Source organism: Clytia hemisphaerica, unplaced genomic scaffold, assembly GCF_902728285.1.
Source record: "Clytia hemisphaerica strain Z4C2 unplaced genomic scaffold, Clytia hemisphaerica genome assembly, whole genome shotgun sequence".
Classification (NCBI taxonomy): domain Eukaryota; kingdom Metazoa; phylum Cnidaria; class Hydrozoa; order Leptothecata; family Clytiidae; genus Clytia; species Clytia hemisphaerica.
In genome coordinates, this window is record NW_027104353.1 from 905,047 (window position 1) to 930,480 (window position 25,434).

At 33.6% G+C, this 25,434-nt stretch overlaps 2 protein-coding genes across 3 annotated transcripts; both read left to right on the top strand.

Moving 5' to 3' along the window:
• Window positions 1–3,496: 3,496 nt before the first annotated feature.
• On the top strand, window positions 3,497–10,582 carry LOC136818100 (G2/mitotic-specific cyclin-A-like). 2 transcript variants are annotated; one of them, XM_067074457.1, is made up of 10 exons: window positions 3,497–3,630; window positions 3,801–4,005; window positions 6,193–6,277; window positions 6,832–6,998; window positions 7,206–7,429; window positions 7,749–7,824; window positions 8,580–8,714; window positions 9,122–9,235; window positions 9,683–9,816; window positions 10,076–10,582. In XM_067074457.1, exons 2-10 carry the CDS (start codon window positions 3,811–3,813, stop codon window positions 10,122–10,124), a joined length of 1,179 nt encoding a protein of 392 aa, XP_066930558.1. In that variant the 5' UTR covers window positions 3,497–3,630; window positions 3,801–3,810; the 3' UTR covers window positions 10,125–10,582. The 2 variants fall into 2 exon arrangements, with proteins under 2 accessions (XP_066930558.1, XP_066930559.1); XM_067074458.1 differs by lacking the exon at window positions 9,122–9,235 and having other exon boundaries at window positions 10,076–10,207.
• A 1,908-nt stretch (window positions 10,583–12,490) lies between these two features.
• Window positions 12,491–23,858, top strand: LOC136818099 (uncharacterized). The gene is made up of 10 exons (XM_067074455.1): window positions 12,491–12,613; window positions 16,845–17,208; window positions 18,047–18,395; window positions 18,674–18,758; window positions 19,394–19,467; window positions 19,929–20,036; window positions 20,673–20,798; window positions 21,728–21,845; window positions 22,203–22,390; window positions 22,966–23,858. Exons 1-10 carry the CDS (start codon window positions 12,565–12,567, stop codon window positions 23,044–23,046), a joined length of 1,542 nt encoding a protein of 513 aa, XP_066930556.1. The 5' UTR covers window positions 12,491–12,564; the 3' UTR covers window positions 23,047–23,858.
• Window positions 23,859–25,434: the final 1,576 nt, after the last annotated feature.

Below are 25,434 nucleotides of genomic sequence, written 5' to 3' on the forward strand. Positions count from 1 at the left end.
CGTAAAAAGTGCAATTAAATAAAAACTTGCTTCATTTGCAACCTTCTATTGGACAGAATCGATCACGTGATGTATATTTTTTCCAAAATTTGGGTTAGAAAAAGTGTATTTTCCTATAGGCAGCCTCACAGAAGGAATTTTTTGATTAGATATTATTGTTCTATAAACATTCATCTGTTTATTTTGTATCAGGCAACCTTCATGCACTTTTCATTCGTGAGATATCGCACTTCAAATCACACATATATCTTTCAGATAACAGCATTTTATGAGCGTTTATTTATCCAGATGAAGATTAAGTGGTATCAGGCCGATCCGTAGTCAATTTGTCTAAAGATTGGTACCTTTATCTTTTGAAAAAAAAATCCAAAAGTTGCAGTAAATAACAATTCGAATTTTCTATCAATTCAGTGGATGTCAAAAAGTGTGTCAAAATCTAGCTAAAAGCATAACACGCACTGCACACAGAGCTTTTTAATAAAGTGCTCATTTCAATAGGAAAACAATGGTTGTTCTCTTGGGAGAAGTGCCTTCTAGAGGTAGTTGGTTATCTATTATTTTTACATCGTTGGTTAATGTCTCTCTTACTCTTAAAAAATTTAGAAAGATGGAATTTGACCATTTTGATAAGCGAGCTATAAATAAAAAGACTTCACAAATTTGAGTACTTTCGTTTTTTTTCGCGAATTAACAATTTTGATTGTTTTCGCGAATTTTATCGAACCGCGTTTTGTGGGAAAGATTTCGTGTCCGTGAGTGTGAGTTTACACGCTTTTGTTTGATCAGTTTAATACATTATTTTTGAGTTAAAATTTGTAAAAGAAGAATTTTAGATAACTGTTTACTTAGGTTTTGTAGTTTTGATAAAATTGTAATTTTTAAAAAAGGAAAAGTTTTGCAGTGTACGTGTAGATAATATTTATTTTTTATCTTTATGAAAATTATTGTGTAGTTAGAAGATAAGAAATATTGGATAAAATTCTTGATTGTTTATCAACCGAATACACCTACCCTTTCAAATTGTCGACCAGCATATTTTTTTGCTATATTTCATTGCTAAAATACACCCCATTCTTACAGACCCGGTGGGATTTCATCAGCCAGTGTTGAAAATGGCGGACCAAAACTCGATGGGGATTGACATTCCTAATTTTTTAATGGCTGGGATTTGAATTCAATTGTTTTCTAGGAAGAGAATTCAGTGGGGATGGAAAAAATAGCACAATATTTTGCAGTGAAGATTTGCTTATCTGATTATTTTCAGCGGGGATAAAAATGCGTGTATAATTTTCTGCTGGGGACAATATTTTGGTCAATTTTTCCAGTGGGGGTAGGGTTCCCAGTGGGTCTGTGAGACAGTGGGTGTTAAAATGTATAATCAGGTGAGAGATACACTTTGGTGCAAAATATGATATGTTTGTTATAAATACCAAAAACTATTTCCGTCTTGGGCACAGCCTAGTTTTGATCATAAGAAATGGATTTAGAGGACGAAACAAAATCTGGGGCTTGAAATTTGAAAATGGCAAAGGTTAAGATAATAATCATCACCAAATTGTAGGCTATTTAAATTAAGTGTATTTGCCTCTTGCTTTCGGAGCCTGGGCAAGAGGAGCAACATTTCGGTCGGGGAAAAATGGTAGTCACTTATTCAAAGATTGTGTCACCCAAAAAATGAGCTCCGATGATTAAAATTTAAATAATAGTTCTTTAACTTCTTGTTTTCACACAGATGCTGGATTGAAAATGTTCCAAGGCGAAGTACAATATGGTTGAAATATATTGAGAATTTCGGTTATTTTAACGTTTTTCAAGATTTAAAGCTCCGCGGCGAGAAAGTCGATTTTCTCTTTAATTTAATCTAATATTTCAATTTGGGAGGGGTTGGCAGACTTCCAGGTTATATTCTGATGAGCCTTCTTATTGGGCTATTTTTTGACTTTTGGATCCTCAAATCCTAAGGTCTTAAGTCTAGCGTTAAAACTCTACCTTTCAAACCTACTTTAGAGCACTTACAAATCGATTGTGGTTTCAAAACTTCCCGGTGAATTTCCCTTTTTTCTCAAATAAAATGAACTTGATTGTAGATTCAATCAGTCGTGCCGAATTGTGTTGCCGATCAAGGCTTAACTAACGACATCCATATGAAGTTCTACATCAGCAGGTTGAAGACTCCTTTTTTTCTATCATTAGCCTTTTACTATATAATTTGATCACCACCTAGACAATCTTATCGTCTACACAAGGTCGGAAAACGAAATAAATATAAGAAACTTGCTAATTGTAAGTTAGTTGCACTTTCTCATCAACAAGGAAATAGAAGGTGGGGGAAAATGGAGTTTAGCCCAGGGCGGAGTAAGTAGTAGTGGATGAGGTGTTTAATGTTCCGAACTGTACCGCCACTATTTTTCTGTAAACACCACTGTGATGGCTGTAAACTCTGCTCGTGCTATCCCTCTCTAATGGGCATCGTCTAATCACCTCCCGACTAAAATTAGCCCGGAATAAAGCTACTCTAACCTCTTACCTGTTTCTCCGATTATAATATAATAACGAGATAATTCACTCTGCAGACATATCCACTAAAGCGGATTAGTGCGGTTTCGTAGAAGTCTGCGATTCAGAATAGGTAGCCAGTTAGTAGGCCTTTTCAAATATAAATGGAGCTATGTAAGAGACCCGACTGTGGTTACTCGCCTTCTCAACTCACAAGAAGGCAGGTTTGTAGGTTTCAGGTTTTGAAAAAAAGTCTAGTCTCCTGAATCGGAGACCTCTAAAAAATCCCTCTATGAGTCCGCTTACGGAAAAAATTTTTGCATCTGCGATATTGTAGACGATCCTATCGTCTACACATTATCACTGTAAAAGGAAAGAATTCAGGAAACGGGATAAATTTGAAGCGTCTGTCTTTCCTTGGACACAGCAACGCGGGAATAGTGCTTATAAGTTATAATAAAGAGTTCTTATAAAAAACAGAAATTGCCGCGGGAGAGTGGATTGGAAAGACATTTGTATTCAGTGAACATAATATAGAAATAGATCCCATTGCAAGTTTAATCTGCAGCGAAATACAACGACGTGGTTTACTAGTCTAAGTACGCGTTTACTGACCTTTAAACGGACGATAGCATCGTCTACTGCGATAGTGGATACCAGCAGCCTTAAAAATGATTTTCCACCGAAATCGACTTTGACAGCTTTGTAGACAAGGGGGAGGGGGATTTTGCACATTCTTCAGGCAGGACCAATTCAGAAAGTGCAAGAGTATTATGAACAGTATTGTACAAAGTATGTTCTAATAAAAAGTGTAGTTTGTACGGTGCTCAGGTGCCATCTTAATTTATAGACTCGATAATATACAGACCCTTGAAAATCAATGCAAAATCAGCTGATAGCTTTGTTTTTTTCAAATGTTTAGCGTAGTATTTTCGGTCCGCGTTTTTAGCATTTATCGTTTTTAATTGGTCGAGCAAGAATCTGGAACGAGCCGCGTCCTGATTTAAAAATTCTCTTGTGAAAGAATCTTCACTGGTCCAGCATAGTGAAAAGATAACCGAATTCCTTGATCTTTACTTTGAAAGGCATCCAGTCACTATTTCATATTACCATTTCCTACATTCAAATCGTAAAGTAAGTAAACCATTTTTGAAATCGAATGTAATAATTACCATTTTGAAAATCGAAGGCGAAACATTCGAATGGAAATGTTTCCCTTGGAAACGATCTACTAACTTTTGGGCTCTGCTTCTAAAAAAGTGTGTCAAACTCTTTTTGAAAATCGTCTGTGCTGTATGTTTTAGGAGCTGAAACATGTCTATTCAGATATTCCAAGATTCAGAGAACATTCCAGGCTTAGGAAAGAAGAACAAACGAGGAGATGAAAATGGAATGAAAACAAATATACCAAAACCCACTAAACGTGTTGCACTTGGAAATATAACAAATCAGGTTCATGGTCATGGAAGCAGAATTCAACCCTCAAGAGCTGCAAAGGATAAACATAAGGTAAGCTCTATTCCGTAGAGAGAGTATACATATATAGAATACATATATAGAGCAAATCCAATTGCTGGGAAATCCTAGATCATTGGGAACCCAAATAAAATCAGTCAGGTAATTGTAGTCACATCATAATTTATTTTAGGTGCAAAGTTGACGAACAATTTTCTTGTTATTTTTACCCTAAGTGTTTGAATTTCGAGAATTTTCTGGGCCAGAAAATCAACAGCTAAACACCTAAAGACCATTAGACTCATAACTTTCTACAAAATTTTCAGCTACATTTTACAGACCAGATCTTTTTCTTAAGATGCTTTGATTGGTACATAAAATGAATATAATCAGCCCTCTGAAACTTTTCTATTTGCTTGGGCCAAAATGATATAATCTGAGGCCTAGAATGTTACCCAAAACGTCATCAAAATGAATTAGTAGGTCTGGAGAATTTTGGTTGCATGTTTTCAATCAAAAATTTTATTGTCTGCAACCCAGTCTGACTAATTGAAAACATTATCAAACTAATCAAACTTTATTGAGCAGTTCCAGAAAAAATCCATTACCCCATGTGGATGACAGGGTTTTTTGGATTTGTTTTTTTCACTTGGAAATTCTGAAAATTTGAAAAGGTTTCGGAAAATCCAGTATTTTTCCCCATTATTTTTTATGTATCGGAAAATCCATAAAATTTGCTCTATTTTCTTGCTAAGTACAGTATCGCAAAATCCAATCTTCCCATAGGTAAATCTTGAATGTTACGGAAATCCTGAAGTTTTTCAAAAGTAAATTGTTACGGAAAATCCATGTCGTCCACAGGGGGCAACGGACTACAACTTAAACCGCCCATTGTTACAATTAAAGTTTGATTAAAGATTAATCAAACATATAAAAATTCTATAAAAAAACAAACAATATAAAATGGGCTCAATTTCAGCTTAGCCTGGTTAACCAAGCCAGTTTTTACAAGGCCAAGTTACGGCTGAAGGCAATACAGCGTTATTGGCGCTTTAATGATTTTTATGATGTACGTAATTTTAAGTTTGCCTTGAAAAACTGGCTTGGGCGAAGCGCGCGTTCATATTTTGAACGCAGAAGTCGGTGAGACTCGGCGAGCATTTGGCCTCTTTTAATTGGCCATAATAGACCATGTGATGAAAACGCGTTTCACTTCTCAAAGAAAGACTTTTTGAACATTATTTTATTCTGTATTTTTTGCATAAAAAGAAAGATATGTTTTTCTCTCTCCCTCTTTTAATTTCGAAAACCTTTATATAACTGAATAAAAGATAAATTGAGTAAATAGGGAGGAGGATGTATTTATTTAACAAATCCCTTATTTTTATATTTTAGCTTTTTTATGCAAATGGGTTATGGGAAATCTTTTTTTGAAAAATATATGTTGAAAAAATTATACAAATTTATGTGCATTTACAAAAACATACCCGGGAAAATTTGAAATTTCGTTTTTGTTAGTTGATAAGAAACAGAGCTTACTTGTACTAAGCCAGATATTCAGTCGCAACTTACCATCAGATTTTACTAAGTGACTGAATCAATCCGGCTTAGATTTCTAGGCTACTTTCAGCTCAAGTCTGGATTAAATAAATAAATTAAATAAAAATCAATTTTTAGGTGCAAATACTATATTACTTTTGTGAAAGTTTTCATGAATTCAATGGAATTTCCAAGGGTTTAAAATAAAAAATTTAAGGAAATTTCTGTAGTATGTGAAAAATGGATTTCAGAGTGCTTTTTTTACCTGAATATTCCCATACATATATCATTTTTTTCTGGAAGAGCTCTTTCTGAGAGTTTGGGAATAGCGTGCAAGCTGTACCAGTGTTTTTTTATGACTGCTCCAAGCCCACACCAAATTCTTCAAATAATAAATTGAACCTGGATTGGCCAGTGCCACCAATGAATAATAAACTAAACATCATTTTTTCTTTGCAACACAAGGTTACAAAGACCATCAACAGTTGTATATTTCATTTACCTCAACACAATCCAGTCTGACTTGACTGGAAGACCTTTTGACAGGTTTTAAGTATTATTAAATTAGTTTTAAAACTATTGACAAAATGATAGACTTTACACCTTTTGCATTACAAATTAGGATCTTGTGAGATGCTGAAATAGTTAGCTAGGACAATGATACAAACTTAATTTGAAAGAAGTAATGTTTTTCTTTTTTAGGCCAGCTACCATGGAACAAAATCTGATGAGGTTAAAATTTTTGAAAACAAATCAAAAAGGACAAATAAATTATCTACATTAAAAGGTAAATCCTATAGCATGGCAGTTTCTTTTTATTCTCAAGAGAATAAAGTTTTGGCTGGGTAGGAAAAGTATTGTGCACTTCAGATATTTGGAATAACAGCAATATCCTAATCATTCAATTTGAACTACTCGCCTCGGGCCGGCAAAATATTTTGTGAGAAGTGACTTTTGCAAATAAAATTTTCAATAACATTACCTGGAAAACTATTTGAATTGTCATTTAAGTTATTTTATTGTTGCTGCTTTTAAGATAGGTTTTATTGAGGACCTTTTATTAGATTAAATTTTTGTGAATCAGCTTTTTAGAATTTTTTTACAGGACTTTCCTGGACTTTCATGTATTGTCCAAAAATCACAGAATCTGCAAAAGTTTTCCCTTAAAGCAATTCTCAGTCATTATTAATTTTCCTTTTAAAATTCACTACATGGATCACTATGCGATTTACAATGCAAAATCAAGCTACCAAAACCATTGCTTGCAATAAATGCAATACTTTAGAAGAATCATGGTTACTTTTTAATAAAAATTTGTATTCCAAATCTACCCGTTTTTAGATTCTCCTATGATTCTATCCCTGACACCATGTACGACTGAAAGTTTTGAAGATATTGATACAGATGAAGTATTGCCAAACATTCTGAATATTGACCAAAATACAGATTCTGACTTTGATGTCCCTGAATATGCACAAGACATACACAATTATTTGAAAAAGGCAGAGGTAAGTTTTATAGATTGTCAATGAGTTAATTTAATGGATCTCCCCCAAAAATGTTTGCTAGCATTTCAATTAATAAATTCCAACCATTGATGCAAAGAATCATTGGTTATTTCTTTTTTATAAGTGACCCACATCGTGGGCCATCTTTGATTTGTGGAACAACATGAGGCATTGCATTTTGTTTGAAAACTTTGCTTTTCTTTTCAGATGAAGTTTTTACCAAAGAGAAATTATATGGAAAAACAAGTTGACATAAATAAAAGCATGCGTTCAGTTCTTATTGATTGGCTGGTAGAAGTAGCAGAAGAATACAAATTAAATCCTCAAACGCTTTTCCTGACTGTAAATTATATCGATAGATTTCTTTCGTGTATGTCAGTTTTGCGAGGAAAACTTCAACTTGTTGGTACTGCTTGTATGTTAGTAGCATCGTAAGTCACATCCACTACTTCACTTCATTTTTTTTCACACTGACTTAATCACTGTAAATCTGACCTGATTTGGAAACAAAATAGTAAGACCACTACCAGGCAGTATTTTGGGTTCTTTTTTATTTTTCAAAGGAGTTATTGGTTTACCAAAAAAGTTTCCAATGTTCATTGCCTAAGGTAAACCAAGCAACAAGACTTGAAAATTAAAGCTTAAACTGAAACTAATTTCAAGTGTATAGTTAAAAACGTTTTTATTTGAAACAAGCAAAAGAGGGTCCTCTGTCTGGTATTGTCAGTTACATTTTATTTACTTCTCTAGGAAATTTGAAGAAATATACCCACCAGAAGTATCAGAATTTGTTTACATAACAGACGATACATATACTGCCAAGCAGGTAATTTTATTGAAATGAAATTCCATCATTTGTATATGTAATCACATGATAACGAGTGCAATTCGAATATAATTGCACGAGTGATTTTTTTGTTATTAATTTTCCGAGTCCGAAAGGACAAGGAAAATTAGAAACAAAAAAAATCACGAGTGCAATTTTCGAATTGTACGAGTTATTATGTGATTACAAGCTAATCGCACAATGGCCGTCACTACTTTTTCCCAGTTAGGAAAGTAAATTACAGAAATTACACTGAGAGTTTTATATTTTTCTCTTCTCTTTTTGTCTTTCTTTTATTGTTGTTTATTGATTTTCTTTCTCACAAAATAAATATCGAATGCAATTAAAACGTTCGATGCAAAAAAAAATGTAAGAAAAAATATTAAAATCAATTTTGTAAACATTGGCGCGGCATTGGAGAGTGTGATTAACGATTAATTGCTCTCTACAGGATGCAATTAACGATTAATTGCTCTCTTTGAGGGCGTGCCAAATAAGAAAAAATAACCCATCGTGCGATAAAGCTCCAAATAGCCTTATCTTATTCTAATTTGGGTTAATAAAAGTAACTAATATCTGGCACATGTCTTTTGAATTTAAATTTTTTTCTCCTATTTTGCCATGAACACATTTTAAGCAATATTTTGCAATTTCCAAAATCAATAATAGATAAACCCTTTTTTGATTTTAGTTTTTTTTTTTAATTTAGAGTTTCTCTCAACATTGCTCATGGGGTTTATTTTTTTCCGTTCCAGGTACTTCGTATGGAAAGTTTAGTTTTAAAAACTTTACAATTCGATGTCAGTGTACCAACCTGCAAAGACTTCTTGAACAGATATTTGTTGGCAGCAGGTGCTGCTGAAGAAAGTCAACTTCGTTATTTATCACAAGTAAGAATTTCAAATTTTTCTTACTTGCTGATTTCTAAGAAAGCTGAAGAGTTATAGTTCTCTTTGAATTTCTTTCCCTTCTACTATTTTCTCAATCAGGGAACGAGTTAACGATTTAGAAACTCGTTTTTAAAATATACGATGCATTTTCCACTCTATATAGACTAATTATTAAGCTTCTATTTGCTTGGCGGCTCAACAAGAAGCTTCTTAGAAATGTTTTTGATAAAACTGACTTAGTAAGCTGTAAAAATTTTTATTTGTAATTGTTGTATATCGCGATTTTGCTGAGTTTTTAAATTTTTGCTTCGTACATTTCCAAAAACGCATCGCGAAACGCGATAAGTTAATTCGAACCCTGTTAATCAATTGAACAATGAATATTATTTTCTATTCTTTCAATTCAGTATTTGACAGAACTATCACTAGTTAACACTGACATTTGTTTAACGTATCGACCTTCAACGATCGCTGCTGCATCCGTATTAGTGGCAAATAATACTTTGAAATTGGAATCTTGGGCGAGTGATTTAACTCTTTAAAATCCAAAGCTCTTGAATACTTTAGAGGACTAAAATCCTCATTTCTATAAGTTCTTTCTACACAATTGAAATATTTTGGTTTTATCTGCACTTAATGCTTTTACAGTGGCTTTTGCAAGTCGTCTCTTTTCTTGATTTCGTTCGAACGGTCTGTTATATCTACTAACTTGCTCTTTGCTACCTTAGTTCAAATGGGTCTAGGTGCTGATTATTTTTTTCGCCTTTTGTCTCAATAACTACTCGTTACCAGAAGAGAAACCAGAAATCTCATATTACGCCTTAAACTTGGCAGGAAAGTGACTTTACCAGTCAGTGCCAGCTCTTTAATTATTCGGTCAAAATGACAAGAACATAATTTCTAAGCTCTATTATGCGAAAAGTAATTTTCATAAAAACCCTGACTAATTATTTTGATTTCTATTTCAGACGCCGACCTTGCAACATTACAGTGGATATACGACGTTCGAACTAAAGAATTGCGCTACCGATATTAGGAGGTTTTTCGCTAATGCACCTAATCTTCAACAGCAAGCAGTTCAACAGAAATACAAAGCACCGAAGTAAGAATCTAATTTTCCCTTTTTCGTCTTGTTTTAATCCTTTTTATATTCGGAGAGAGATGTCAACATCTCCATTCTGAAAGTATGACTTTAGCCACTGGTGAACTTTTATTTTTGCCTATGTTTACCTGGTCAACATATTCTCCCCTATTTGAATCTGATGAATTAGAACATCTAAATTTTGCTACGTGAAGAATTTTAATCACATTTGTGTCACTCAAACAAAGTTTCTTATCCACAATTTGTATTTTCTTTGCAGGTTTGGTTGCGTATCACAGTTATCTCCCCCTCAAACTCTCGTTCTATGAGATGTCGATTATATTATTTTTATACGCTTGGGATTACGTTTTTACCGCAAATATTTTTGATAGTTTTCACTGGTCCTGGTCTTGCCGTTATAATGTGCTGCTGTATCCTCCTCCAAAAACGCATGCGTACTTTGCACAAAGAGTACACTGGTTGCTTCAGGAGAATTGATATACGATATCCTTTTCACACAACTGGATCCTTACTGTTTTATCATTTTTGTTTTTCACCCTCCCCCGTTTTATTTATTTCTTACTTACTTGCTTTTATTCGTATTTTACAAACAACAGACTTGTACATATGGATATGAAAATTATTATTGTATATTTTATGATTTATTGCTTATCATTGTCACATTTATCATTTTTTCTTCTTCTTGATCAAATTTTACAAATTCTTTTTACGTCTCGTATGTACATGTATAGATATTATCGTAATAAATTAATACTTTAAAAATCAATTAAGATGTTTTACTTTCTTTCTTATAACTTGATGTTAAAAAGTGTTAAAGATTAATTTTGAAAGGTTTGACCATTTCCCCACTATTTCAAAGTCTTTGCTAAAATGTAACGCCCTCGAAAATAAGCTCTAAATCGATTTAACTTTTTTTCTGCTGGCTGCTGATTTTTCTTTTGCTCAAATGACAATAATGCCAAAAAGATTGATAGTGAGGTCTGTTAACACAAAAATACTTCAGATGGTGATTAAAGCATGAAATTTGGCACAGATGATCCTTAGAGGGTCTAAAACTTAATTTTAAACAGTAACACCAAATTTTGCCACCTGCCAGATGACGTCATCAGGTGGCTTAGCAAAAATTTATTTTTTTGAAAGTATTTAAAATCTGATGGTATCAGCGGAAAGAGCATGAAATGCTGATGAAAATCGATGTATAAAACATGCCTTGAAAATCTACCTATCAAAAGTTATGAAGGTTTAAAGTTTAGTGATGACGTCATCATAAGCCTTTCCAGGCAAAACCTAAAATCCCGTAATAACGGAACTAGTTGACCAAATTTAGTGTTTTATACATAAATCCATGTCAAAATTTAAAGTTCCTTCTGATGCTTGGGTCTAAACAAGGCAGGCTTAAAACATCCAAAAAAATTAGTTAGTTGTACACTGTGCTCCTGAAGGGTGAACGCTGCGTTGATTTGCCTTGTAAAGCTCAAAATCTAAGTTTTAGTATTCTGTAGGATTTAAAGCTTTTAATTCAATTTGAACATTGGAATCGGAAAAAGCAATGAATTTGTGGCCAGGTGGCAAAATTTGGTGTTACTGTTTAAAATTAAGTTTTAGACCCTCTAAGGATCATCTGTGCCAAATTTCATGCTTTAATCACCATATGAAGTATTCTTACGTTTTTATGTGCTACCTGACCTCACTATGACATAAAGTGTTCAGTCGGAGACATCTTTTATACAAATTCTTATTTAACTTCATCTCAAATTCAACAAATTTTGCTTCATGATGATATTGACATATTTTCAATCTTAATAAATCTTAAAAGTTTCAAAAGATTGTCAGACGGTTATCTATGTTAAAAGTCAAATTATAGATTTTATTCGCTCGAAAACCTAATTCGTGCCACAGATTAGTGTATTGATTTCGACTCGTTATTTCTTAGGAGCAATCAAATTTAGAAGTTCAACTTGACCTTAAAATAAATACATGTTCTGATCTATCATAGCAAATATAATGGAGTGTTTTCTTTCATAATATTTTTATTCGTCAATTTATCGATTATAGATAAACGTCATTGTCACGTTGCTATACAAAAATTTGAATCTTGACAGTTTTTTTTGCTTTTTATGTAACTTTCCCGTTTGGAAAAATGAATTTTCAAATAAGATCAAATTTAATGAACAATGATTTTTTGAACGTCGAGTGAGCTTACAAGATAACACTCAAACACAATCAATACGATCGTCATTTTAATGACGTCTTGCATGACGACGATTTTGTCATTTAGTTTAATTGTGTTTAGATGAATCATTTTATTAAAAGATGCCATGGTCAATTTTTTTTCTCAAACACTTTTTGAAATCCTGAGTAGTAAGATACTCAATCAGGATAGTTTTGTAGAATTATTGAGTTGAGGTAATATAGGAAAATAGGTTTTCGGGGATGTTGCTGGGAGCCAGTCCAAGTTTTGCGCAAAAAATGGCATCCGTATCGTCATAGACTAGAATTTTGTTGTTTGATCTGTGTGCGTTATCATTTTATCGGTCATGGCAGAGGCTATTTTTTCTTTACTTTAGCGCCTTTCAAAATAAAAAGGGCAGCGGAGCTATGAAAAAGATTACAGGCTTGATAAGTTAACTCGTTCATGGTCAGTCAGTCAGTTTTTCGTCTATGTTTATAGAGAGAAGTAATATATTTTTTGTATTTTAAACCTTTGTCTAGATAACTTATTGAAATCTAAAGAAAATACTAAAAGTTATGGATACCAAATTGCTGTTTGCCATTGCAACCTTTTGGTGTATTAGTGGTAAGGATTTTTATAAATTTTGATTATTTCTCAGTGCCACACCCACTTTTTACACGACCCTGGACACCGCCGTACATTGTACGGTGGGGTGTACAGTGGATTTCGAGTTAACCTATTTCACCACCGTACCAAAAACATTTTAACTTGATTTCAGTTTCAGAAAGCATGCAAATTTTTAGATATTCAACCGTGGTCGGACTTAATACTGAAAAACTTCTAAGTCGGAAAAACTTTCTTTGGTACATTAAGTTTGACCACGGAACTTGTCTTTCGCGATCGCATTCCCTCCCACCGTACTATTGTACGGTGGGAAATTTAATTTACGGTGGGAAAATGTACGGTGTTTTCAAAGTTAACCTTTTATTCCCACCGGACATTTAGCCCCACCGTACAACACCGTACAATGTACGGCGGTGTCCAGGGTCGTCTTTTTACTCAATCATAATGTAATTTCCAATAATTGAAAACTCTAGCATTGAAAGAAAAACACACTAGGGAAGGCATTTACTTGAAGGGGATTCTGTTCAAAAAAGAATGACACATTGGAAAAATGCAATTTTTGTTGATTTTGGATAATGTCTTGTAACTTCTTAGCTAATGTTTCATGAGAGAGAGGAAAATACAGGATTGTGGATTAGGACTCTAGGAATTCACTGGAATTTCTTTTTTATCAAAATGTGTAGTTTTGAGGCTAATATTACCCTTTTTCTATCATTTTTTGAGATAGCCTCAATTAAGCACATATTGAATATCCACATTTGGAACTGGTTCAAAGTTGAAGATCACAGATTGAATTTTTCTAAGATATACTTATGTGAAAGAATTTCAAGTGATAAATGTGAAAAATTGTGGCTCGAACTCGCTGTATTGATATTTTTTCAGTAATTAAAAAAACAATATAGCAAATAAATACTAGTGATGAAAATAATGAATCTGGTGTTCTTGAAAAATTAGTAAAAAATAGAACATATTTGAAGTATTTACTTACTAATTGTGTGAAATCAGCGGCTAATATTCACACTTTTTGAAAAAAGGTCCTTATTTAAATGGTAGCCACACCCATTCACAAAAGAGTTCCAAAGACCTGAATTGTATGAGACTATAGCTTGATGATCAAATTTTCACTTTCTGAATTCAAAAGTATCAACTAATAGTTGCCTTGTGATTCTACGTGGCTAAAAAGACTTACTAAAATTTCCGGATTGTTAAAAAGGCTACCCACATTTTTTCACATCGTGAGGGAAAAAAATAACCTTGTTGAAACTTTTGAAAATTTCATTGGCTTTCTTTTGATACCTTGCATGCCTTTCTTTAAAATTGATATGTGATTAATTGTGGCAATAAATGACAGGAAAAATCTATAAATTAGGCTTAAAATGAAGAAAAACTACTAGTTACTAAGTATGCAAATAACCACACATTTTAACACAAAATCATACAGGAAGTATTACAAAAAATGTTTCTATGGAATTAGCCACATATTTAGCACAATATCCTAAAATTTCATAACTACAGCTTTTTTACATGGTGAATAAAGTCAGTACGTAAAATGCCTGTTGAAACGTTTTTTTCTCAAGTCAAACATCACAATTGCAAGGAGTATTTAGCCACTTAAATTCACATTTCTGATGCTGTATCCTTAGAAAATGAAAACAAAACCATTCAATAAGTATCACATGGCTTCACCCCCCCCCGGGGGTGTTAAAAGGTCTCAGGGCAACTGGTACCTACAAATAGTCTTTGGCCAGGGGCCACCTACTGAGCTAGGGGGGACCTAATTTTTTACATAATGAACCTCTCGCAAACCTTTTTCCATAAAAAACTTTAGTGATAAACTTTATTTTCTTTTGTTTGCCTTTAAGTAGCTATTTTTAAAACTGTTGTATTTAATTACACTTGACAAAAAAGAAAGTTTTTCTAAAAGTATATCTACGATTTCAATTTTTAGCTTTTTCAGATTTTTGAACTTTTAGGGGCCACCTAGAATATTTTTCCAATAGGGGCCACCTAAATCCTAGGGGGCACCTAAATTCTTAGGGGGGACCTAGGACCTGCTTATAAGCCATGTATCATCTCAAGCAAAAAAATTTCAAATTCCACAATTATACTTTTTTATTCAATACTTTTGTCTCTGGGTGCATTTTAGATCAATAGCCCTCATTTTTTCACATAATCTCAAAACTTTATTACTCAATATAACCTGTGCAAAATTTGGGTGACTGATCTTTTAAATTGAAGTTGCTACACCTTTTTGAAATTAGTTGGTAGAATTAGCCACTCAAAAAATTAGCCACAATCTTTCACACACTTTAAAGGCTAATTACTAGCCACTGAAGATCACTAGAAATTTCATTTCAAATGCAAAAGAAATTTTTGTCATTTTGGGACGTGGGAATTAATCTTTTTAACTGTAGCCACAAAATATCACATTTTATAGGCTTTTTAAAATCATCACTAAAAAAATTGAATTATGTCATTCTTTTTTGAACACGATCAGGGGCATTTATTTGAGGGGGTGTTTGTTGAAAAATTTTCTCATAAGAGGGACGACCCTGCTGGTTGCTCGTGCACCCGACAGCAGGGTCGTTAAGAGGGGTGTTTAATTGAGTATCGTCAACTGCTCTAACTTGGGACTATCTGACAAAACATGGGACGGCAATTCGGCCACCATTTCACAGAACCTCCAAAGCCACCATTTCACAGAACCCCGGGGGGGGGTACTAGGGCAAGATGGGTTACGGGGATGCTCCGCTGGTCAGGGTACCTTTTTTAACCTCCACGAGTCCCAGGTAGGGTCGCAAAAACACCAAAACAGAAAAATCAGTCCCTCGTAGGGTGCCTTTTTTTGGAAATTTGGGGAAAAAGTAGAAAATTTGAGAAAATTTTGGAATTTCAGTCCCATTCAGGGTCACTTTTTTCGCAAATTTCGAGTCCCACGTAGGGTCCATTTTTCGAACCTAAGCGGAGCACCCCCGTCGGTCAACAAGGGTAGTACCCCCCCCCGGGCACAGAACCTCCAAAGTCATTTGATTTGAGTTAATGAACGGCGTATTAAAAAATACACGATTTCTCTTTCGCACCCAGTAGGCTTTTAAATCGAAATATGACACCTTATAAGTCCTGTAACTTGTCATAATGGTAACTTTTCAAGGACGGTATCTGCTGAGAAAATTTTTTTGCAAGTGAAGTAAAAACAGGTGAGAATTTGATATCACCAAACTTTATAAGAATAATAAAAATACACGTTTTTTCTTTATAAGGAACCTTAACTTTCCTCTGAGCCTGGAGTTCCTTATTTTTACAGAGAATTTCAGCCTCAAAGTTCCTTATCGAGTTCTCTATTTACATAGCTGCTAAGTTTGGATAACCATCTCTTACTGTTCCTTAAAACTTGTTTTCTTATTCTCAGCCTGAGCAGTTCCTAAACAATTCCTTATTTCAGTTCCTTATAAACGTGTTCCTTATATAAAAAAAAAAACGTGTAAGAGTTCTGATGAGTTACAGTGTCTGCCAAAAAAGCATTCTCTGTTCAATCAATAGATATTCTATTGCCAAGACATTGAATACAGGATTTTGAGAAAGTATTAAGTCAAAAAATTTCACATAAATTATGAGGATTTTACCTTATCTCAAAATTTGTCTGCTTTTTAAGGGACATACTATAACTTTGAGTAAATATGGCCATTTTGACTCAAGGGGAGAAGCCACTAAATCCTGCCCTAGCGGCAATTGTGCGTGTAGTGCAAGCGTATAGTACGCGCGTGTGCGCCACAGGCACACCCTTAGGGGTAAGAAGTATGTTCCAGGTTGGCTGCCTAACAGATTTTTACTGTCAGAATTGCAATTCTCACCTTAAAGGACTGGGAATGATAACAAAGTTGCGTGATGAAAATAGACCATATTAGGAAAATTTAGTTTTTAACTTTCCAACGCACAACAAGATTTTTCTTGTAGAAATTTCAGCAGGAGGATTTCTCTCCTCATATGTTTAAATTTTCAAGCGCCTTTTAGAGGTTTACTGGTGCGTTAGAAAATTATGACCAGCTGTTATCAGGTTTTTTTAAGTCCTACAGTGATGGGTTTCAGATTTGAACTTTTTGCTGGAAGTTGCAGAGGAATCTTTTAATCAAAATTCCTTCAAAAAGATCACAATTATCAAGAATAATTTATCAAGAAAAACAAGGACTATTTTTTTCTAAATGAAATTAATAACCTAAACTTTTCAACCTAGGTTGCGATGGATCATACTTCACAGATGTCATTTCAACGTTTTCACTGGACCCCGGTAATCCACCAACTGGAGCTAAAAAGGTTCCTGGTCCTCCTGGTACCAAAATAGAAGCTTTAGAATTCACACCAGATGCACCACCAATTCATCTATCAGGTCCTACAGCAGCTAACCTGATCACAACAGTGCACAATTCAAAAGATTTTACATTTTATACAGAATTTATGATGCCAAGAGCTTTAGATAAAGATGAGGTTTGGGAATTCTTCTCTCTGCAAGGAGGATCTCAAGAAGTTTTGTTCTCCATTGGATTAAAAAAGAAATCAACTTCTGGTGGGGGAGCTGAAAACACTGGTGGTGGCCAAGGGTGAGTGGAAGATGTCAAGTACTGCTTTAGATACCCTATGAAGTGAACTAATTTTGGCGGAGATTAAATTTGGCAGGGATTAAATTTGGCAAATTTAGTGAATTTTGCCCAAAATCCCCACTAAAATTTCAAAAATCATTGATTATTCACAAATTTAATCCTTCTTGCCAAATTTAACAAAATCTTTTTAGACACTATGCGTTTTTTAAGTAAAATACCAAATTTGTAGTTTACCAGAGCCTGAAACCTTCCATCCTCCAAATTAAATCTCTGCCAAATTTTAGAAAAACTGATCATTAGCCAAATTAGATCCCTGTCAAAAATCTCATTTTGGCTAATCCACATTAAATCCACACCAAAATTAATCCACTTAAGGTAACGTTTAACCTTATTCCAAAACTCTTGGTATCTAATAATCCTACAATCTATTTTTGACAAAATTTTCCTCAATTTCAGCTTCCTACTTTTAATTCTGATGGTAAACATAATATATCTTTGACTGTTTGTTAAGGTTTTATCTTCTCATCAAATAAAGCAAAATACCCTTAATCATTCTATAGTTCTCAGCGAAAAGATTTCAATCAAGTTTTTATTCCTCCATTCTCAACCACTTTTCGGATATTTGCTAGTTTATGTATACTGGTTGAGCTTGACACTAAAATATGACATAAAAGCTGAAATAATGATAATAATACTAAAATGAAATACAGAAATATGGAAATTCAAAAGAAAGAAGCAAGGAATTCGTTTTTTGATAAAGTATTTTGCTACCTTGCTTCATTCAGCCACTTCAAAGATAAAAATTATGTAATAATTTTTTCCTTTTCATTTGTTGTAGAGTTTATCAACAGATCTTATTCATCAATCAATATGTTATAACTGATCGTACAACTAAAGATAATAACATGATCATGAAAGACGAATTCAAGCCTGGTCAATGGTACAAACTTTTGGTACGTATCCGAACTGGTGGTAAAGAAGTCAAACTAGATGAACCAGCTAATATCCGTGTTCGAAAACGAAGAGAAGTGGAAAAAGTGGTGGCACAAATCAGAGTGAATTGTAATGAAGTTGGAAGAATTCAATTGAAGAATGGCCCATTTGATGATTATGTACCCTATGGATTTGCAAGTTTTGGATGTGTTCTTGAGAAAAATGGTAGTATGATAGCCAAGAGGAGATTCCCGGTAAGTTCTCTTATAAATCGATCATAAAAATCCCCCATAAATTATAAATCTTGCATAAAACTGCAAGTTAGTGGATTCTGTCCAAATATTTTGTATTTTTAGTGATTTTACTACTTTGTGTTGTCGTGTTTACATCATCTGTGCCTTCTGCTACTTTTGGCGTAGAGTTTAGGCTCTTCAAAATTAAAAGAAAATTTAGTAATGAAGAATTTAAAACAAATGGTCAATACAAACAAGTAAGCAGAGCGCTTGCTAATTCTTTTTTTTTTCTTTTTTAGGGCCCAATGATCAAAACACAAATTATAAATGGTCCATTGGCCTTCGATTTTTACAGTCCATGTGATGCCGACTTCGATCCACAAGGTATTTACACAAATTTAAGTGTTTTACAGTCCGTCCCGGAAGAAGTATTATGTCAGACCAATTCTATGAGTAGAAAAATATATTCTTATATTCTTATTGTTTCTTTTTAAAGGTTTTGTTTTTAAATAAGAATGGTATCGTTTGCTTACTCATCAATTTTAATGCACTAGCTTTTTCACATTGGATTGACACGGACGTAGAGCAAGCTTGGTCATAAAGAGGAAAAGAAAAAACTTTTTTTGCTTATATCAGCATAATACGACAATAGAAACAGTACGGATGAAACACCCACCCACCCCAGGATACATGCCACCTTCTGGTACACTGACCCCCCCTGGATAGTCTAGTGCAGATTCTGTTAAACAATCACAATTTTTCTCTACATTTAGAAGCACTTTTTTTGGGACAACCTTAACATTCAAATCATTATTATTCATTGTCTAAGGTCCGTGAAAATATATAAGGAATCGAATCCTCAAATGTTTTACTATGGAATGGAATCTAGTAATATATTTCGACAAGGAAAGAATAAATTAAGCCTAGCTTTTAAATATCTCATAGATAGATAGATCATAGATAATTTGCATTTTCAATAATCACATGAGTGTAAATAAACATTCTCATTCTCGTTCTAGAAATCCCATCAGAGCCACTCGAAAATGAATACAGCGATGCATCACTGAAAGAGTTTTTGGCTTTATCTGCTGCAGTAAGTATTTGCACCTGGTTTAGCCATTATTGTAGTATTTTCTAAGTTTGAGAGGAGCTCCGAAAGGATTGATGACCGAGAAGTTTAAGTTTAAGGCGTCAACACTTCGAATCAGGGATTATCTTCTAAACTCCGGTTCTTCTGTTGTTCTGTTGTGTTCAATAATATCCGGTTCGGCCGGTGGACCCTGTGAGAAACAAAATTGCGTTAAAGTTCTCGATTACTTGGCCATCTTGTAAAATATCTAACTCAAGTTTAAGAAAAAAATTTATTTTCAACTGATGATCGTCTTCACGGCTTGAAACTATTAGTATTGAAATAAAACACATTTATATGCTTCCGATTCCGATTGGTCAAGCACTCTTCTGATGAATGAGAGTTCAACTCAAAAAGAAGTTAACTCTACTTTTATGTACCTATCTATTTACACGATCACTCTCTGATATATTTCTTGATTTTAGGCTTCCATCAAGACAAGTTTGACATGTCCTGATACTAGTCCAACCAAATATCGTGGAGAGACCTGGGCCGACCCAAAAGACGATTGTATAATATATAAATGCAACAAAGTAAGCTTGCGGTTGAATGAATATTTATCAATACACTCCTATTTAACAGACCTAATTGGACCCCTGCCCCAATGAAAACTTTGGTCAAAATTTTGTCCTCTGTTGGAAAAATACCTTGTTACCTTTTCAGCTTCATTCGGAAGTTGATTTTGATTTCATCACCATTTGAAATGCAATGCAAAAACTTGCTCTCCTTAACCATCCCTACTGGACTTTTTAGCTGGGAAATTCTATCCCTATTGGGATTTCGATAGATATGTTCATCCCCACTGTGGGAAAAAGTTCTAGCGGGACACTGCAACAGGCGTGTTTTAAGTCCAGATAAAATTCTAGCCTTTCTAAGGTGCCGAAAAAGTTGTTTTTGTTGTTTTTTTTTATCAACCAACATGCACTTCATCTTGTTAGAATCATGCACAAGACAGTCGCCAGGCTACATAATTTTGCTGGCTTTCTGTTGACGCTCTCTAATTCGACGTTCTACTGTTCGATACGTTCTATTATTCGATAATGCTGAAAATCGCTGTCAACAAGAAACTCTCATAAACGACGCTCTATTTATTCAATGAAAATTCAATCCTCCTAAAAAATCGATATAGAGAGCATCAACTATTTCATCTCAAACAATTTTCTCGATAGAACGCAAAAGTTGAAGAAACTTGGGTCTGTTTATTTTGCAAAGATCCTAAAACAGGGCAACAACATCGTAAGAAATCAAAATGGATCGATTCCCAAGATATTTGTTTGGAAAATGAATGCACTGGTGTAAGTTTTTTTTGTTTTTTATCTCCTAAGATTTCTTTAAAAAGCAAAACACGCTTTTTTTTGTAAGAATAGACTATAGAGAATGTCCATGATGAAAATGGCCAAAAAATTTAGAATAATGCTAAGAATATCACCATCGTGGAAATTGGCTACTCAAGTTAAAAATGCCATCTTTAGAGCATTTTCTACTATAAATTGTCAATTACCCCCAAGTAAGGCTCCTAACCTAAGAATGCTGTAAGAATATTTTAGGATGATTTTCTTAAAAATGTTAAGAATATCGATGATGAAATGGATTTACACCATTCTTATTAAAAAGCGTGTATTGATAAAAATTCGTTAAAAGTTATACTTTTACATATATGATCCCGTTTCATATCAGACACATGTTTTATATCAGGCCAGTGTCTCCTGTGTCCGATTTTGTGCTGAATAATAAACAAAAAGTTGCTTTTCTTTCCATCTTTCTAACCAATATTTCTCCACATCCGTGTCAATTCAATGGGCCTCCATAAACCGCTCGTACTTTTTACAATGATGTATGGTTTTAGCATTCATTTGTTCGGTTTCCTTACACCATTCTTTGATTATTCGTCTTTCATTTTTGGTTAAATCCTCTGTCACTCGGTTAAGAAAGCCATTTTCTTTTGTTATTGCTTACAACACTTTGTTCTTGTCTTCTTCATTCGTAAACGTGACTTTGATTGGTCGATATGTCCCTTGATCTTCCCTTTCTTTCGTAAATTTCCCGATCAGTTGCATTTTGGTAATCTTTATATTTTCAGACGGAGCCGCCAACCAATAATTTTGTCATGGATGAAATGACTTTGAACTATATCTCTCGATTGAATAACATTTTTAGAAAATTAAGATAAGATACCCAAAAATTTGAAAGATTGCACTCTATGCCTCACTCACTATTTTTATAGGGTTTCAGACCAATCAAGTCTCGCACCATTACTTGTCGTGATCCACCGCTGACAAAAGATGATTGTGAAGGACTGGAACCTGTTAAATTGGCAAACGAGTGCTGTCCCAAATGTGGAAGTAAGATTTTTGTCTTTGGGAAAGTTTTTTGTTGCTAAATTTTACGCATATTTAAATATTATCTTGTTAGAATGTTAAGCTTGAAAAATCACAAAACGATTAAGCCTTAGCTGAAATTTATAAGGTTTATTATATTCACAATAAATTGAAGTTGAGATTGAAATTGTTTGATAATCAAAGTTTCACGTAATTTTTCGTTACGATCTTCAGTCAAAAATTCTATACTAAAAATTCGTTTCAAGTTTACAAAAATATATTATTTGTTTTTTTCCCCATTTAGTATTTGTATTTTTGAGCGATAAGAAAACTATTCGAATGTTTAAATTAAAGATTTTATATTCCCGTGCTATATTTTAGATGAAACCTGTTCATCAGACAGAAAATATTATTTGGGTTGTAAGAGAACGTGCAGTGACGGACCTGATTTCGTCTGTTCGACAAAGAAAGCTGGTTGTCATTGTCCGGAGGGTTATGCTGAAAATGAGGAAGGACTTTGCATCAAACTTGGAAATTGTCCATGCAGATCTGGAAGAGTTGTTTACAAGGTTTGTTTCATGAGTCTCCATTGTTCACAGCTCTACTGTCTCAAACGGATTTCCGTCTATGTCAAGTATAAAAAGAAGCTTTTCCGCCTAGTTTCGAATTTATAGAGAAAATGCAGCGAAATATCGAAAATCTATATGTGTCCATTTTCCTTCTCAGACCATTTGATACCCTCGTATTTTTTTACTTTTTTGAAAAGTAATGTTTTATAGCATTTAGGACATAGCTTTTTATCTAGTTGACCAAATTTAATAAATGACCAAAATTTAAGTTTATCCTTCCTCTTTCTAATGCAAAAAGATTCATTCTTCAACGGTTCATAGAACGCGAGAAAATTCACTTCAAATAAGGGGACTTTTTTCTGGGACAACTGGTATTTCTTATTTTTTGGACCAGACCAGACCCCCTGGATGTTTCATACAGATCGGGATACAAACTATTTCTGGAATAGCCCATTAACTGCGCCGTACGAGATTAAATTTTTAGAAGTTGTTTTGTTAATTCTGCTTTCTCAGCGTAAAAAGCACATCTTAATTCTATCTTTATCATAAAAAAGAAAATATCTTTTCCATTTCAGCCTGGACAAACAGCGGTACGAAGCTCATGTACCACATGTGTGTGCAGTAATGCTGAAATGAAATGTTTCAGTCGATGTTAAGTGTATAATAAGCGATGTTTTACGCATCACGTGACCAGGGAATGTACTTCATTCAAGATCCTGTCAAAATTGATAGCCTGGCGACTTTCGATGTCGTTTTGTGTGTTAAAACTATTTTTTTAAAGCAGTCAAAGTATTTCAAAGAACTAAAACTTTTTTTAACTTCATTTTAACCTTTTTATGAAACTTTTTGTTTTATATCTTTTTTTTTCACAGTTTTTGTGTACATAGCATTAATTTTTAAGTTTACCTCTTTTCTAAACATTACCTAACCAATCTGATTATTACTTTCACTCATTGGGCATTAGAGATTTCACTATTACTTCGGATTGGTTTGTTTGATGTATATAAAAAGAGTCTTTCATAAGTTTTAAGAAATCTTTAAAAGAGCGAACATAGTAATTAGTGGTGAGATTTAATCTCCACATAAAATATCCACATAATTTCGAGGTCGGAGGATTACTTTCGCCTATTGATGACTTGTTTCTTAACATTTGCGAATAGTATTATGTAAAATTACATTATTACACATTTTTGACCTAAATTAGGCTAATAGAGATTTTCAGGATTTCATCCTAACAGCAATTTTCTAAATACCTAATTAAAACCTTTCAATAATACTACTTTTCAGTCATTTTTAGGTCTCAAACTGCTTAAGCCTTGGCAATTACTGCTTCTACAAAATGTGTAGTATTATTTGTATTAATGTAATATATGATTACGAATATTTTATGATATGTTGATATATGATTATAGATTAGCTATTTTTCCTCTTATTTCTCATTTAGAATAAAGACACCAGCAACTTTGAATTTTTTTCACTCTTTATGCTTTTTTTAACTCTTGGTATTTAAGGTAAATAAAGATTAGTACTAGTAATCTCATAGTTATGAGGGAAATTCGGGATAAATTTCCCGAGGTCAATTTTGAAACATTTCGAAATTTGACCGAGGGTAATTTGTCCAGAATTTCACGAAAACAAGCATGGGATTCCTGGTTAATCTCATGGTTTGGATTGAAATTCTAACAATTCTGATAGACGTCAATTAAACACTGGAAATCAATCTGAAACTTTTAAAAATAAGTGTCAAAAAAGTCATAGAAACGCGAATCGAGTTTTAATTGGATAGTATTAGTAAGAAATTCGAAAAAGGTGATGAATCTCCAAAGAATGGAAATTTCACTTTTGTGGGAAATTACAAAAGCTAGGAGGGAAATTACAAATTAACGTAAGCAAAAACGTCAATCGAATTTTAATCAACGATGAGATTACAGTGTTAAAAAAGTAAGTATATTCATCTATCGTGGCTGTTGGCGGAGCCTGGATAGAGGGAGTTTACTTTTTTAATTTCGCATAGCGAAAGTATTACGATAGCCTTTTGCGGCGGTGTAATAAAAAAATTAGAAAACGAAAGTACTTACTTGATACGGTGGACGAACTCACTAAAATCAATTTACAAATTACACGCTCGTATAACCACGGACGATTTTCGCTGGTTTTTTTGGATTACGTCATTTATCTTTGTGTCTTTAGCTTCACCGTTTTGATTTTTTTCTTTATTTTCTTATAAGCATATACTTTATAAGAATCAAATCAATAACTCTTGATAGACGGTGATATACCTTTCGGTAATTAGTTCTTACAAAGTAAACAAGGGATGGCGTACAATATGAGCATATTTATTTTTCTTATAAGTATTTACTTTATAAGAATCAAATCAATAACTCTTGATAGACGGTGATATACCTTTCGATAATTAGTTCTTACAAAGTAAACAACGGATGGCGTGCAATATGAGCATATATATTTTTTATAAGCATATAAGAATTCTAGAAAATTAAACAACAACAATTGTTCTTAAATTGGTCTTATTTTTTTAGCGATTTTAAGCCTTGTTGTTCTTGAAAAATTGTTTCATCAAGGCTCGATGTAAAGTAGTTTTCAGATTAGCTTCAATCTCTATTTCTCGTTTTTCCCATGCAGTTCAAATTCTAGGCGAAATTTTCGACTTTAAGTCGTCTTGTTTTATTTGCGCTAGACCTGGGAGTTTGAATGCTGAGGTAGAGCGTCTCGGGTAAGTTATGGCATGTCTTAAAATTACCATAATTTTTAGATCGCATTAGCCGACAGAAAACGACCAAACAAATCACTGAACCTGAAGGCAACTATGATGAAGTTTCTAACCTGATGTGTAACCTAATTGTTTTTTCGCTCATTTTCGCGAAAAACCGCAAAAACTGATTATGACGTCATAATCGATGACGTCATTAAAAATTGAATTTCTCATAAATGGTTTATCCAATTGTTATCAAACTTTCACCGAACATGTATCTCACTAAAGTCAATCATTTGAAAAAAAAAATTTTCGAATTTTTGATGACATCAGC

Coding starts and splice junctions, on each gene's coding strand:
- LOC136818099 (XM_067074455.1), top strand. CDS start 12,565: ATGGATACCAAATTGCTGTTTGCCATTGCAACCTTTTGGTGTATTAGT. Junction 18,396..18,673: donor TAGCCAAGAGGAGATTCCCG/GTAAGTTCTCTT, acceptor TTTCTTTTTTAG/GGCCCAATGATCAAAACACA. Junction 19,468..19,928: donor TTTTGGCTTTATCTGCTGCA/GTAAGTATTTGC, acceptor TCTTGATTTTAG/GCTTCCATCAAGACAAGTTT.
- LOC136818100 (XM_067074457.1), top strand. CDS start 3,811: ATGTCTATTCAGATATTCCAAGATTCAGAGAACATTCCAGGCTTAGGA. Junction 6,278..6,831: donor TAAATTATCTACATTAAAAG/GTAAATCCTATA, acceptor ACCCGTTTTTAG/ATTCTCCTATGATTCTATCC. Junction 8,715..9,121: donor AACTTCGTTATTTATCACAA/GTAAGAATTTCA, acceptor CTTTCAATTCAG/TATTTGACAGAACTATCACT.